The sequence below is a fragment of the Saccoglossus kowalevskii genome, chromosome 6 (assembly GCF_978046115.1).
Source record: "Saccoglossus kowalevskii chromosome 6, keSacKowa6.1, whole genome shotgun sequence".
Lineage (NCBI taxonomy): Eukaryota > Metazoa > Hemichordata > Enteropneusta > Harrimaniidae > Saccoglossus > Saccoglossus kowalevskii.
Window position 1 is genome coordinate 39,133,589 of NC_140646.1, and position 13,858 is coordinate 39,147,446.

The 13,858-nt window shown below is 36.0% G+C and overlaps 1 protein-coding gene across 1 annotated transcript; it reads right to left on the reverse strand.

Annotated features, from left to right (window-relative positions):
• Positions 1–607: 607 nt before the first annotated feature.
• On the reverse strand, positions 608–13,520 carry LOC144342140 (acetylcholine receptor subunit alpha-type acr-15-like). Its single transcript, XM_078005486.2, has 5 exons — positions 13,452–13,520; positions 8,395–8,522; positions 6,178–6,216; positions 4,515–4,630; positions 608–2,458 (listed from the first exon to the last, which is right to left on the reverse strand). The coding sequence occupies exons 1-5, from the start codon at positions 13,501–13,503 to the stop codon at positions 2,119–2,121; spliced, it is 675 nt and encodes a 224-aa protein (XP_077861612.1). The 5' UTR covers positions 13,504–13,520; the 3' UTR covers positions 608–2,118.
• Positions 13,521–13,858: the final 338 nt, after the last annotated feature.

Sequence of the window (13,858 nt, forward strand, 5' to 3'; positions counted from 1 at the left end):
GATTTATTAGTATTACCACCCAGTAATACAATTGTAATCGATTTAGATTCATCACCACCTAGTAGTACAATTGTAACTGATTTATTAGTATTATCACCCAGTAATACAATTGTAATCGAATCACTTCCATCACCACTAGTAATACAATTGTTACTGATTTATTAGTATTACCACCCAGTAATACAATTGTAATCGATTTAGATTCATCACCACCTAGTAGTACAATTGTAACTGATTTATTAGTATTATCACCCAGTAATACAATTGTAATCGAATCACTTCCATCACCACTAGTAATACATTTGTAACTGATTTATTAGTATTATCACCCAGTAATACAATTGTAATCGATTTAATTTCATCACCACCTAGTAGTACAATTGTAACTGATTTATTAGTATTATCACCCAGTAATACAATTGTAATCGATTTACTTCCATCACCACTAGTAATACAATTGTTACTGATTTTTTAGTATTATCACCCAGTAATACAATTGTAATCGATTTAGTTTCATCACCACCTAGTAGTACAATTGTAACTGATTTATTAGTATTATCACCCAGTAATACAATTGTAATCGAATCACTTCCATCACCACTAGTAATACATTTGTAACTGATTTATTAGTATTATCACCCAGTAATAAAATTGTAATCGAATCACTTCCATCACCACTAGTAATACAATTGTTACTGATTTATTAGTATTACCACCCAGTAATACAATTGTAATCGATTTAGTTTCATCACCACCTAGTAATACATTTGTAACTGATTTATTAGTATTATCACCCAGTAATACAATTGTAATCGAATCACTCCCATCACCACTAGTAATACAATTGTTACTGATTTATTAGTATTATCACCCAGTAATACAATTGTAATCGATTTGATTTCATTGCCACCTCGTAATACAATTGTAACTGATTTATTAGTATTACCACCCAGTAATACAATTGTAATTGATTTATTCACAATATCATTTAGTAATGCCACTGTCGCCGAATTAGTTGCGTTAGGTTTATAATGTATTATTTTTAAGGCGGGCTAATTGTCTTTCCATCTATTCTGTTATTATGCATGTATATGAGTATAAAAGGAAGTATGTACTTGGGGTTTGAAAAGAGTCATTTGGCATTCATTGTTGTTACATTGTTGTTAAAATTAATATAGAAACTTTCTATGATCAGAGCATTGGGGAAAAACACAAGCATGGGTTGTTGCTGGCAACATAATAGTCGTATCGTAGACTTGTTGACGTCATAGAAATCTTGCTGTTTTATGCATTCAGAATTGAGTGTTGATGTTAAATTCTTGAGGTCAAGGGCTGAAGACAGTTTCGGCGTAAGTGCTGAAGAGGTTAGTTGAGACTCAGACGTAATTTTGACGTCTGCAGACAGTTTTAAATTTTGAGTTGACAAGCTGATATTATCACGCGTGAAACCGAAATGATCAGCTTTACGTGTCATCACATTGTGGGAAACCGACGTTGCTCTCCCCATTTTGTTGAATAAGCATCGAAGAATCTCATGTGGCCTTGAATGGGTAATTTAATTCCATGTTTATTAGTTTATTTGTTCGTTCCACATTTTGTGAGTTTTGATTTGTGATTTTCATCGTTTTGCGGGTCTGTGTTGACGATTTGGGTGAGAGTGCTCCGCACCCATTTGAAAACTGGACCGAAGATGATCGGCGTTGAGGGCGCTGTTGTCCAAAAATTGATCTAAATTTTTCTCAAAGGACTGGAACATCAAAAAAATAAGCTCGACCCGTTTCTACACGAGACTCACGATGAATAAAAATTGTTTCGAATACCTTTAAGTTATCTGAACTATCAATATAATTAATTATTCCCCGAGCCTGCAGTGTATGAAGATTTCATTGTAAATAATTATTTTTTCTTATTTATTATTTATTTATTTGCTGGAAGGAAGTGTGTTGAAGTATTTGTATGCGATAGTAGAAATAACACAAATGTAAGTTGTAAAAACACAAAATTAAAAATATATATGCCATACAATAATGATTGGCCAATATTGCATTTCTACCGGGAAAAGAAATACAATATAAGATGAACCAGAAAAAACTCTGGGAGTGTTCGTACGTGCCAAGCTTAGTTCAACCAAGTGAGAGTTATTGTCATATTCAGAGTATAATACTTTTCCGGGCAGCATGGGTACGAGACTGCAGTGACATTGGCTGACGTGTCAAGCAAATGGTAGTTAGTATTCGGCAAGTAGTCGTAAATGTCGTAATTGTCGATTTCTGCAAACAGTTGTTCGTAATAATTGACGAAGGTATACAACAGTGTACATTTGTAGTTCTGAACCATTTTTTCTTGGCTACTTGGTAAACATGGTACTGTTGATATGACATGCAGAGTGAAGTATACGGTGCCTTCATAGAATACCGACGCTTTGGGTTCCACTAAAGACGAAGCCCTATTTTCGCTCCTAATAGGGGGTGAAACAAATTAAAATGGTTATTTAAGTGGTTATAGTGTTTTCTAGTTTCTAACAACTGATTTGATCAGTGCCAAATTGATCAATTTTATGATCAGTCTGTGGTATTATACGAAGAAATTATCAAAAATACACAGGAAACATATTTATTAATAGGGTTTCCATTCACTGCGAGATCTCACGCATTGCGTGAAATGCGCGGACCGAACGTCTGCCGCAAAATCGAACTTCAAGAATTTCTTTTTTTTTATAGCGCTATGTCGAAATACTAATCTTTGAGAATAGAATATTGCATTGGGATACCCTTACGTCATCCAATAGACCGTCATCAAATGTGTATAGCACAGTATTACGCGCTGGAATACTCCTATGAATACGCGATGTTTTGACGTCACTACCGTGACGATGACGCGAGCCTTTGTTCGATTTCAGGCATAACGCGTGAATGGAAAATGCTCTATTAGCCAATCAAGGTAGTTCTTTGCCATTGAAACATGAAATTGCCACAGTAAATCATAATTACATCATGTACGCACATTTGGTTCACACGACGTTGCAGTATTATTTAGGATCAAGAACTTTAACTATATGTTTAAACATAGACCTTAGAAAGAGATGATTGCATTTTTTACTTGAATCGTGTCATGTTCAAAACAATTATTTTATAGTTGGTAAATTGCTTTACAAAAGTCGAAAATTTGAATTTTCCAAACTGTTTGTAAACGTGTGACAATCATCTGACAACGAAAATGGCTGACCCGATCTTTTTTGATTGCTTTATTTTCGCCCGATTTCTCAAAAATAAAACACCTGTTGTTCAAATTATTGCGTTTTTTACTTGAGTCGTGCAATTTTCAAAGTACATGTAATTAGGGTATTTTAATTTGATGACCTTCTTTACAAAAGTCGAAATTCTGAATTTCCTAAACTGTTTGAAAACGTGTGAAAGTCGTTCGGCTTACAGCGGAGATGGCTGACCGGACTTGTTTTAGATTTCTCCGATTTCTCAAAAATAAAACATCTGTTGTTCATATTATTGCATTTTTTACTTGAAATCATTAACATACAATTAACATATTCATGACCGTCGCTTCAGTAGTCACGCAGGGAAACTCACGCGTTTTGCGCGATTTCACGAGTGCTGCCGACAGTAGATTATAACCCAGGTTAAAACAAAAGAAATACTGTAGTTGCCTATCCCTCTCTTTCTAAGCTCTATGGTTTGAAGTAGACATTATAAACATATATTGCAGGAATTTTATAAATAGATTGTTTACTAATTGTATTCAAGCGCAATGCTTTAACCGTGAGAAACATTCCTGGTAATCACGTGATCATGATACGTATCTGTAATGAACTAATGTGTATTGAACCTGTTATCTGTACGTGTAAGTGTTATCAGCTAAGCGAGTCAAATTGCCTGAACACAACACATTGTTCACAACAAAATCATTCAAAAATAGTTGTCTGATGATTCACATGTGCGTCATTCATATTTAAAGGAGAAAGAAGTATGTGTTTACAAGAAAACATATGAAAAATAATCTAAAAAGCGGCTATTTTGAAACATTTTCTTTAGGTTTCCAACACTGTATTCCATAAATAATTTATACTAATATTCAAAATTATCCCATTTTTCGTGACAGTCATATGTAGCCCTCATAACACTACATATATTGTTTTAGCATAAGTAACCGAACAGGATATGTTGCAATGTTTCTGCCAAAAAAAAAAAACCTAGTTCGGTGACGATATATTTTTATTTCAGAATTTCATGCTAGATTTCAAGAATTTGAGTATTTGTTAATGCTAGCAAACCACCTTAATGAATCGTGTATAAAACATTGAATAAGAGCGTAGTACACAGGAAGGTGATCTCCACGATGCCCGGCTGACCAACTCACATAAATATTGAGAAAGAGTTCATAAATCGAGGCTGTTTTACTTATTTACATCACTATTTCATGAAACCGTAAAACATATTTTAAATCGAATAAATCCAAACTGATATTCTGTCTGTTCTGACGAGATACAACTCAGTGATTACCCGTATTTTAACTCCACGTCAGTCACCGGTGTCCAAATGTCATTATAATTTATTGTAAAACTTCGTATTCCATCAAAGTCCTCTGGATTCCAAACCAGTCTTTCATCGTTCCATGTCTGAAATGTGAATGAAGATGGTGTCTCGAGGTGTAATCTGACATGATTATTTGTCACACCGGGCTGTTCATTAGTTATCGCAAAGTCGTTTACGGAGTGTGTTTGCGTCGCTGCCTTGGGGTGCCCCGAATTACATGGCTATGGAGACCCATTGCAAATTGGGCACGCGAACATAATCCGGGGAATAGTGTCACGTGATTGCATTTTAACAAACATTGAAACTACACAGTCCCCGTTCTGTATTAAATACAAAGTTAGTCACTATTAACGATTCACAATTATGGGGAATATTTGTGGCTATATTGATGTATTCTGTTGTTGCAGAAAATATTTCGTTCACTGGGTGAAAAATGTAATAATAATTTGAGCTTTATCAGAAAAAAACGTATGTTAAAATGACCAATTTACCAATTTATGCAAAACTATTAGATCAGACAATAAAGCCGCAATGCATGGTGATGCATAAACTGGAATAGACTTTTTTAGTGATTTTTTTCCTATTGCATAAATATAGTACATTAGGCAATTCGACAAACCTGAACTGTAATTTCTACAGCCCATAAGGTTTTATAAAACATCTACGTCTTTAAAGTAAAGTCACATGGACATTTTAATCCTGAAATAATGTTTTGAATGTAAGCACTGGATTAACTAATATCTTGTTGCTGTTAGTGTGTATGCACTGAACTACCTTGTAAAGAGTCAAAGTTATATACATGCAGTCAGTAGACTGTGCAATGAAATTCCAACATCCAACAAGATTTTAGGCAGTTAAAAATATCAAACTTTCTGTGGACAGATGAATACAGTTTTTAGATACTCGCAATGTTACCCAATATGCATGATCACGATATCAAGTTTAAATGGAATCGACCTGTCCGTCTCCGAGAAACCTTTCAGGACATGTTTAAATATCTGAATTTAGGTCCAAAATGACCGGGCCACCAGTCAACCATATATGATCAAATTATCGTGCATACGTAAGTCATCATACGTTATCTAAATGTTAAGTTTGGTCACAGCATGTCTGAGAAATGGCTCAGGACCGTGACGGACGCACGAACGCACCCCAAATTAATATTCCCCGATTTCGGACGTCGGACTAAAACCTGATTCAGTTAAATTTTTTGCAAGCACGGGCAGTTGTGACGTCACATAACAGTCGAACGGAAACTGGACAGACCCGAAGCGACCCAAGGCACCAGTAACAGTGAAGCGAACAAATAATACACCTTTGCATTATGTCGCGCCCTCTAGCGGTGAAGTGCTAGTGTGAAATTGTATAGTAAAGATTGGAATGTACGAGTTCATTGTGTTAAATTTTAATATTCATTCGGAAGTCTTGTAGTGCGTATAATATTATGTTTTACACACTTTATTTCGCAGTGGCAAATTTAAAACTACAACAATAGCAAGTCAATTTATTCTTTAATCATATAAATCAAATTCTAATTATAGTATTGGGATAGTTGATAGTAATTTTTCTAAAATGATCCACAATTTAAATGAGAGTAACAAACTAGTCAAGAACAGGACTTTATACTTACGTAGAACAAGTTTTGCTCAATTGTTCCTGACATTCTATTCTGTGAAATAAATCGAAAAGTCACAAACAAAAGATGTCAATTTTAATTTCCATGGCGTAGAACTTTACAGCCCTATAGATGTGACCCGCCAGGTCATCGCTGTCAATGTCTTCCAGGAAAATAGTCTAAATATGTAGGTTATACAGTGCTGTCAGAAAAGCCGTTTCCAATATTATCGTTCATAATTATTAAATATTTATAAATTTTAAAACTGCCGTTGACCAATCGGAACGATTGTTATGGCGTCTCCGCGGATGAATATACGCCTCTGAAAGGTGTATAGTGTATATGACGTCTCCGCGGATGAATATACGCCTCTGAAAGTTGTATAGTGTACATGACGTCTCCGCGGATTAATATACGCCTCTGAAAGGTGTATAGTGTACATGACGTCTCCGCGGATTAATATACGCCCCTGAAAGGTGTATAGTGTACATGACGTCTCCGCGGATTAATATACGCCCCTGAAAGGTGTATAGTGTACATGACGTCTCCGCGGATGAATATACGCCCCTCAATTGGATTTGGAAAAAGTACTTATACAATATGGGTACGGCTTTTCTGACACACTATATCATAGACGATCCTAGAAAAGATCTTCCAGTTGGTCTATGACTAGGCCAATATAATAAATAACACTGCATGGCAACTGTAAGTTACAATTACAATAACGATAAATATTGGATCCACAAATATTTGTTAAAATTATAAAATAAAACCACGAAATTAAGCAAGTATTCACATGCAAAAAAATCCCTTGGAATATAGAATAATGAAAACACCTTGATGCGGTCCTTGTCTGTGTAATATGATTGCCAAAATACGGTTTCCTCTTTCTGACGAATAGTGATGATGCGACAGGAGCTATCTTGACATTATGAACGACTTCTCATAGGTCAGAGCTCCTGGTACTATCTGGGACTTATTTGGTTTATTATACTTTGCGGAAACGGAAAACAAAATTCTAAACGGACCTTTAAACGTACACAACGATACAATCAAAATATCTAATAAATAAATATGAATACTAGTAAATATTAAATAAATAAATTTGTAAGTAGTGAAACATTTAAATTAAATTTCGTAATATTATTTATGTATTATTTATAATTTAATTAATGTTTTACCAATTCACATAATAATACAATAGTTCACATAATAATACAATAAACAGTTTTTGACTAATTCTTCGCACTCGACAACAAGATGTTCAATGTACATGTTGTCTTTAAAACTTGTTGAATAAAGTTGTATTAATTTTGTATGTGTTTATTTTTTATTATTTACTTAGTATTAATTATGTGCGTGTTTATTTATTTATCTGTTGTTTACTTATACACCAGATGAGAGCAGTGCCCTCTCCAGTTCATTGTATACTTTTAAAATGGCTGACCGTTGATCGATTACGGTATATGATCAGGTTTGATTCGTTTTAACATATTGTTTACCGTTTATTCATTATCGGCGAATATGTTTTGATTATTCCCTCCAAAATTTCAAACAGATTAAAACTGCAGTAAATCGAAAATACTGCATTTGAGACTAGCGTCATCATCAATTCCTGTCACTCTATGCAGACGTGTTACTTTTAGATAAACTAGTTAAGTACTTGATCCTCTCAAAGAAATTGTTATATAAATACAATTATTTGAACGTACAAGAATGAGTATAAGTGAAAACAATTATTGTAAATAATGCAACACTGACATACCTGGTCATTATTGCCAGCCACTATCTAATGATTTTGCATAGTAAACCAAATTAATGTCTTTCAAATATATATCAGTTGCAGCATTTTCCCAAAAAAATTAAACAACTGTCAAACATCTGTTTTGGTATCGTCTAATTAACAACTTGGCGACCATTTGTGGTGAAAAAAAACCCTAAGCGTTTTCAGAATGTTGCTGTAATATTTACGATTTCTTCAAATAATGTTGACGTCATTATTCAGTGGACCATGAAGAAAAGGGCGTATACAATCAAAATATACAGCGACGTTTCACACAGTCCTGCCACAATTCCAACAATGCAATGTGCATATATAGTCAATGCAGCTTCTGCGCCCCGTAGCCTCATTCTGAGTTTTAGTAGACGGTAGGAAATGATGAGGGCACCATACTTAAGAAAGGAGTATATTTCATACGTGACAGGCTTAGTGGGATCATTTCTTCGACTTACATTGTTAAGATTAATAACGCGCAAGAGGTGCGGTTGAAGGTAGATAACAGGGTCAGCGGATGGTGGAAAACGTCTGTCATAGGTGGATAACAATTGATTTGTAACATCAGATGTTCTATCACCTTGACCTATGATAAAGTGACAATATATAGTGAATTTAACATTTTGACATTTCATGAAAAACATCATCAGACAATGCATATGATACCAAGGATTTATAAGATTAGGGTATGCAACTTTCATAACAATATATGAATGAATATTTCAAGAGAACTTTAAACGTTTGATAGTGACTGCACTACGCGCGCATCAAACGAACATATATTTGCAAAAACGCACGTAGAACATGACTCGCCAAACACTACCAAAAACGGTGAGAGGAACATGAATTATTTCGTTCGCAGACTTACAAATCATAATTAGGATTTTTAGAAATGTAAGAAATGTAAATGTGACCATGTCTCATTTTGCCCGACTTTTTTAAATGAATGAATGGAGATTTGAACTCGGATGAATATGGCATGAGTGTTGCTATCATGAATATACCTGTATTTATATTCTAAAATGCACATTCATATTCTAAAATGCGTATTCATATTCAAAATGCGTGTTTATATTATAAAAAAGTACATTTATATTCCAAGAATGCATATTTAGTTGTTTGCCGGCAGAAGCTGTGAAACGGACATGTGGAATGAACAGGATACCAACCTTACAATGCCAGAATTATTAAACTTGTGGAGTAATTTATATTCGTTTCTCGCCAAAAGAACAAATTCGAAAGTACGAAAGGGACCTAATGATTGCCATACAGGAACTAACTCAAGAGCCTTGCGTGAATCTCCGACTAATCTTTATCGAAAATGCTTCATATCGCTTATTGACATATAGCGGATACCCATGATATCCGATTTATTAAACAAGTCTAGTAATTTTCATATGTACCTCACCAAAAGCAAAGAAAATTATTACATCCGTTTAATAAAACTGATATCACGTGCCACGAGTTTTGATATCCTATTTAGCACATGTATCCGATTGGCAACTATTTCTCAATAGAAAGTAACATCACCAATTTTTCAGAATTCGATCAGCATTATTTCACGCGATTTAATATACTAAAGACAATTATTAATTTAGTTAATAAACGCCGCAAATGTCAGCTGAATATAACTTGTATAACGATGCAAATTACAGATTGAAAGGGTTTGCAACTAATTTTTGCCAATAATTGTCCTATAGTGATATATCTCACCCTTTGCTGGCATTCTGTGGCTATTGTTAATGATACTCGCATTGTTGGCCAATGATGTTCCATAGACCGGAATAGCTTGATAATTAAAAACACGTGTCAGTCAAAATTTTAAACTGAACATCTTCGATTGACCTTTCTGTCATGAATTTGTTTTTGCGTATCTGTTGACCGACTTAATTAGCTGATTATTAGCGAATTGCTGTGTAATGTCTGTCATCGTTTAGGCCTATTTGAAGTTTTGGACGGAACTTGGCTCAGTGATTTGGAACTAATTACCAGATATCCGTCGCTATTCTGACTAAGATTCTGACAGTTGGTATTCCATAGTTATTAATGTAGTGAACGATTAATCAAAAGATATGACGTATTTAGTACTTAGTGTGATTGGCTTTATGATTGAAGGTTACGCCCTAGAGTCTTTTTTTCTGTTTTGTAATTGGTTAGAGTTTTGAAAATGAATAAAAAGAGTTTGAGTTGGTCTTGGGGAGCAGAGCACGATAGACGCAGTCTAAGCCGAGGGAAGTCCTGGAGAGTCGAGTCCAGTCCTGGAGAGCCTTGGGGCGAGTGTTGACACAGTCTAAGAGAGTCTTGGGTCAGCCTTGCGATAGTCTTGGGGACTTTTCCCCAGGGCGCTGTGTCTTATAGAGTGCTCGATTGACCGACTAAGACGAGAGCTGAAACGTATTTGACTGTAAAGCTTAAGTGACTTTCCCGATCCCGCACCTCAAGGGGACGAGATATAGAGTTGAGGCGAGATTCCCCCCCTGACAAGTGTGGAGAACCCGAGAGTAGAGAGATTTACCCCGTGATACGTGGTGGAGAATCCGGGCAGGTGTTTAACACACATTGACATCCTGTGAAGAAAAGTGAAATGGCGAAGATGTGTCTTTCTTGTGAACCGAACTAACAGCTCGACGACTCGGAAACTGCGCTTGACGACTAACGGCTTTACCAGTATGGCACCGATGTACAACGCTGAAGAGATGAAGACTTCTGAACCCCTTATGAAGGACGAATATCGTATAGGACTGTATAATTAAGAATTGAGCGACATTAAAGATAAGAAGATGAAAGAACGACCCCGGACTAACGCGACAAGAGAAGAGACGCTTATAGACTTTGACTTTAGCTATTTGCTTAGAGAACCGCTCGTTGGACACTGTAACGGACGCTGTAACTCAGGACGTTGAACTCTTTTCCACAAACCCTAACCCTATTGTTCAGCATGTAATGTATTGCTTGCTTTTCCTATCGTTTTTTTCTTACCGTTTTTTTTTTGTGGTGTCGAATTGTATGTATGTAAGCGCCCAGATTTGTGTTTTGAACTGATATTTAGTGACGTGCGAGGTCCTTTATAACGATTTAAGCGCGCCTCAGTGGACAAGTATTTGCAACACAGTGTTTTGGGTTTTTGTGAAGTTTTATGGTGTTTTAATGAGTTTATGAGTACGGAATATGATGGGAGGAATGATGCCCCCACGTGTTTTTTTTAAGAGTTTTGAGATTTGTCGATGTACAGAGATATCGACGTTTTAAGAGTTGTTTTTGTTTATGTGTTGTTTCCGGAATACTTCTGACGCTTTTTGAGTTTAGTAGAGCACCTTTGTAACGTTTTTAAATGTCTTTTTGAAGTGAGTTTGGTGCGCTTATATGTGTATTGTTTGATAACGCAAGCTTTTGTTCATGATTGACAGGATTATATGTAACTCAGTAGTTTCTATCGTTTTGCCTTTCCCGTCTTATTGCCAGAGAAGTAATGTGTTATGAAAGCGAATTTGCCTTTGCATTCTGTTTCCACGCCGTATGACTTGTGTTTAGATTAACGACTTTTGAGTTCAGTTGAAGTTTATAAGCGTATATGACAGGAGTTTGATTGATAGCTTTTTATTCATTGTTTATTAGTTACCGCTTTGCAATGCTTTAACCGAGAGACGCATCCCTGGTAATCACGTGATCATGCTGTCGACTGCAGCGATTGGCTGATCGCTTGGTTACACCGCCACGCCTTAGTTTTTTGACCTTTTGATATAGAGTTTGTAACCTTAGTAACATGAGACAGTGCAGCGAAGGGTTACCCTCGGCGGACTGTTTGAGAAAAGTGAGTCGATTGGTAGCCTTTTCCTTGTTTTTGATTCATAACCATTGATATTTGTGACCTTATAACCATTGTATTTAGACTTTATAATCATTGTACTTAATTAGTGTGTTTTACTCTTTTGATTTATATCTTTTCTTAGTATTGTATTTAACCTGTATGACGATGAGTAGAGGACGGTATCTTTGATTTATGAACGTGTTATGCCAGGAGGCACAATCTCAGTTTGGGTGAAGGGATATGTCATGAATTTGTTTTTGCGTATCTGTTGACCGACTTAATTAGCTGATTATTAGCGAATTGCTGTGTTATGTCTGTCATCGTTTAGACCTATTTGAAGTTTTGGACGGAACTTGGCTCAGTGATTTGGAACTAATTACCAGATATCCGTCGCTATTCTGACTAAGATTCTGACAGTTGGTATTCCATAGTTATTAAAGTAGTGAACGATTAATCAAAAGATATGATGTATTCAGTACTTAGTGTGATTGGCTTTATGATTGAAGGTTACGCCCTAGAGTCTTTTTTCTGTTTTGTAATTGGTTAAAGTTTTGAAAATGAAAAAGAGAGTTTGAGTTGGTCTTGGGGAGCAGAGCACGATAGATGCAGTCTAAGTCGAGGGCAGTCGTGGAGAGTCGAGTCCAGTCCTGGAGAGCCTTGGGGCGAGTGTTGACGCAGTCTAAGAGAGTCTTGGGTCAGCCTTGCGATAGTCTTGGGGACTTTTCCCCAGGGCGCTGTGTCTTATAGAGTGCTCGTTTGACCGACTAAGACGAGAGCTGAAACGTATTTCATTGTGTGTGTCTTATTTGACTGTAAAGCTTAAGTGACTTTCCCGATCCCGCACCTCAAGGGGACGAGATATAGAGCCGAGGCGAGATTCCCCCCTGACAAGTGTGGAGAACCCGAGAGTAGAGAGATTTACCCCGTGATATTTCCATGACCGACTTGCAATAATTCTATGGAAATAACTTTTGTTTTAGGTATGACATTGACTGGATATAGCCTAAATTAAGTGATTTGAAATGTGCTTTTGCGTGATACTTTTGAAACATTTAAATATTTAAATGAAATGCTGAAAAATTGTGATAAAAAATTCCCAAATTGATAAAACAAACAGTACTAGTATGTGAATTAGATATACTGTCAGCAATCGCAACGATACTGAATTCCACACTGATACTTCAGATCATCAGATGTGCTTTTTTGTCACGAGATGGACATTTTAACATTAAATAAATCCGCCATGAGAGTTTGAATGCGGGCATAGAATAAGGTAAGACACGAGTTTCCTAGATGGCCGCGGAATTTATGTTTTGTTCGAAAGAACGCGACCGCTCACAAGCCGACGGAACTGCATCGATCGTAGGCGATAGTTGGGGCATTCAACAATAATTCACATGAAGTATAGGAAACTAGAAAGCACTGCTACCTAGATGAGTGACATGGTAGTAAATAACAAAACACAGAGACAGTGTTGATAACTTGGGTACCAAGACTCGCGGCGTACATGCAATGGATACGCTTCTCTGAACTTAGTTCGGTGCATTGCAATCTGGTTAACTTTTAAATTTGTGAAATTATAAAATTTGAGCAATCTCCCCTTTCAGGTTTGGTAGCTAATGAAGCATTCTAAAACATAAAATAAAGTTATTTCGTTTTATTTAAAAGACCCAAGCCTACAATACGGAGACATAACGTATTACTTACATGTTACGTTGAGTGTCACCAGTACCAATATTGTTAGCAGGATCTGTGACATGGTGGCAGGTTGGTCACGCGTCAGAAATGAGGATGGGTTACTCACATGCTCTCGTAATTTAAAGTAATCATACTGAAATAGAGGTTTCATATTTCTTTCTATAGATTGACGTTCCTAATTAAAATCATTATTTTACCTCCGGTGTGTTGTTAAGTAAAAGACTCATTAGGCAAAACATTAAATGCGCAATCAGACATGGTGTCTCGTTAGTGTCAATTCATTGAAACGTCACTCAGCTCATTACCCGTTCTTCACATTAGATAACTCTCGAAATATATTCTTTACTGACGCCACCGCGAAACATCTACGTTGTCGTTCATGTGAGGCTTAATTATAGTATGAGACTTGTACAGTA

What these genes read in the sequence shown, in the direction of transcription:
- LOC144342140 (XM_078005486.2), bottom strand. Translation starts at nt 13,503, where the DNA reads ATGTCACAGATCCTGCTAACAATATTGGTACTGGTGACACTCAACGTA. An exon ending in TTGAGCAAAACTTGTTCTAC is followed by an intron (nt 4,631 to 6,177) that starts GTAAGTATAAAG and finishes TTCACATTTCAG; the next exon opens with ACATGGAACGATGAAAGACT. An exon ending in GACGTGGAGTTAAAATACGG is followed by an intron (nt 2,459 to 4,514) that starts GTAATCACTGAG and finishes ACCCCCTATTAG; the next exon opens with GAGCGAAAATAGGGCTTCGT.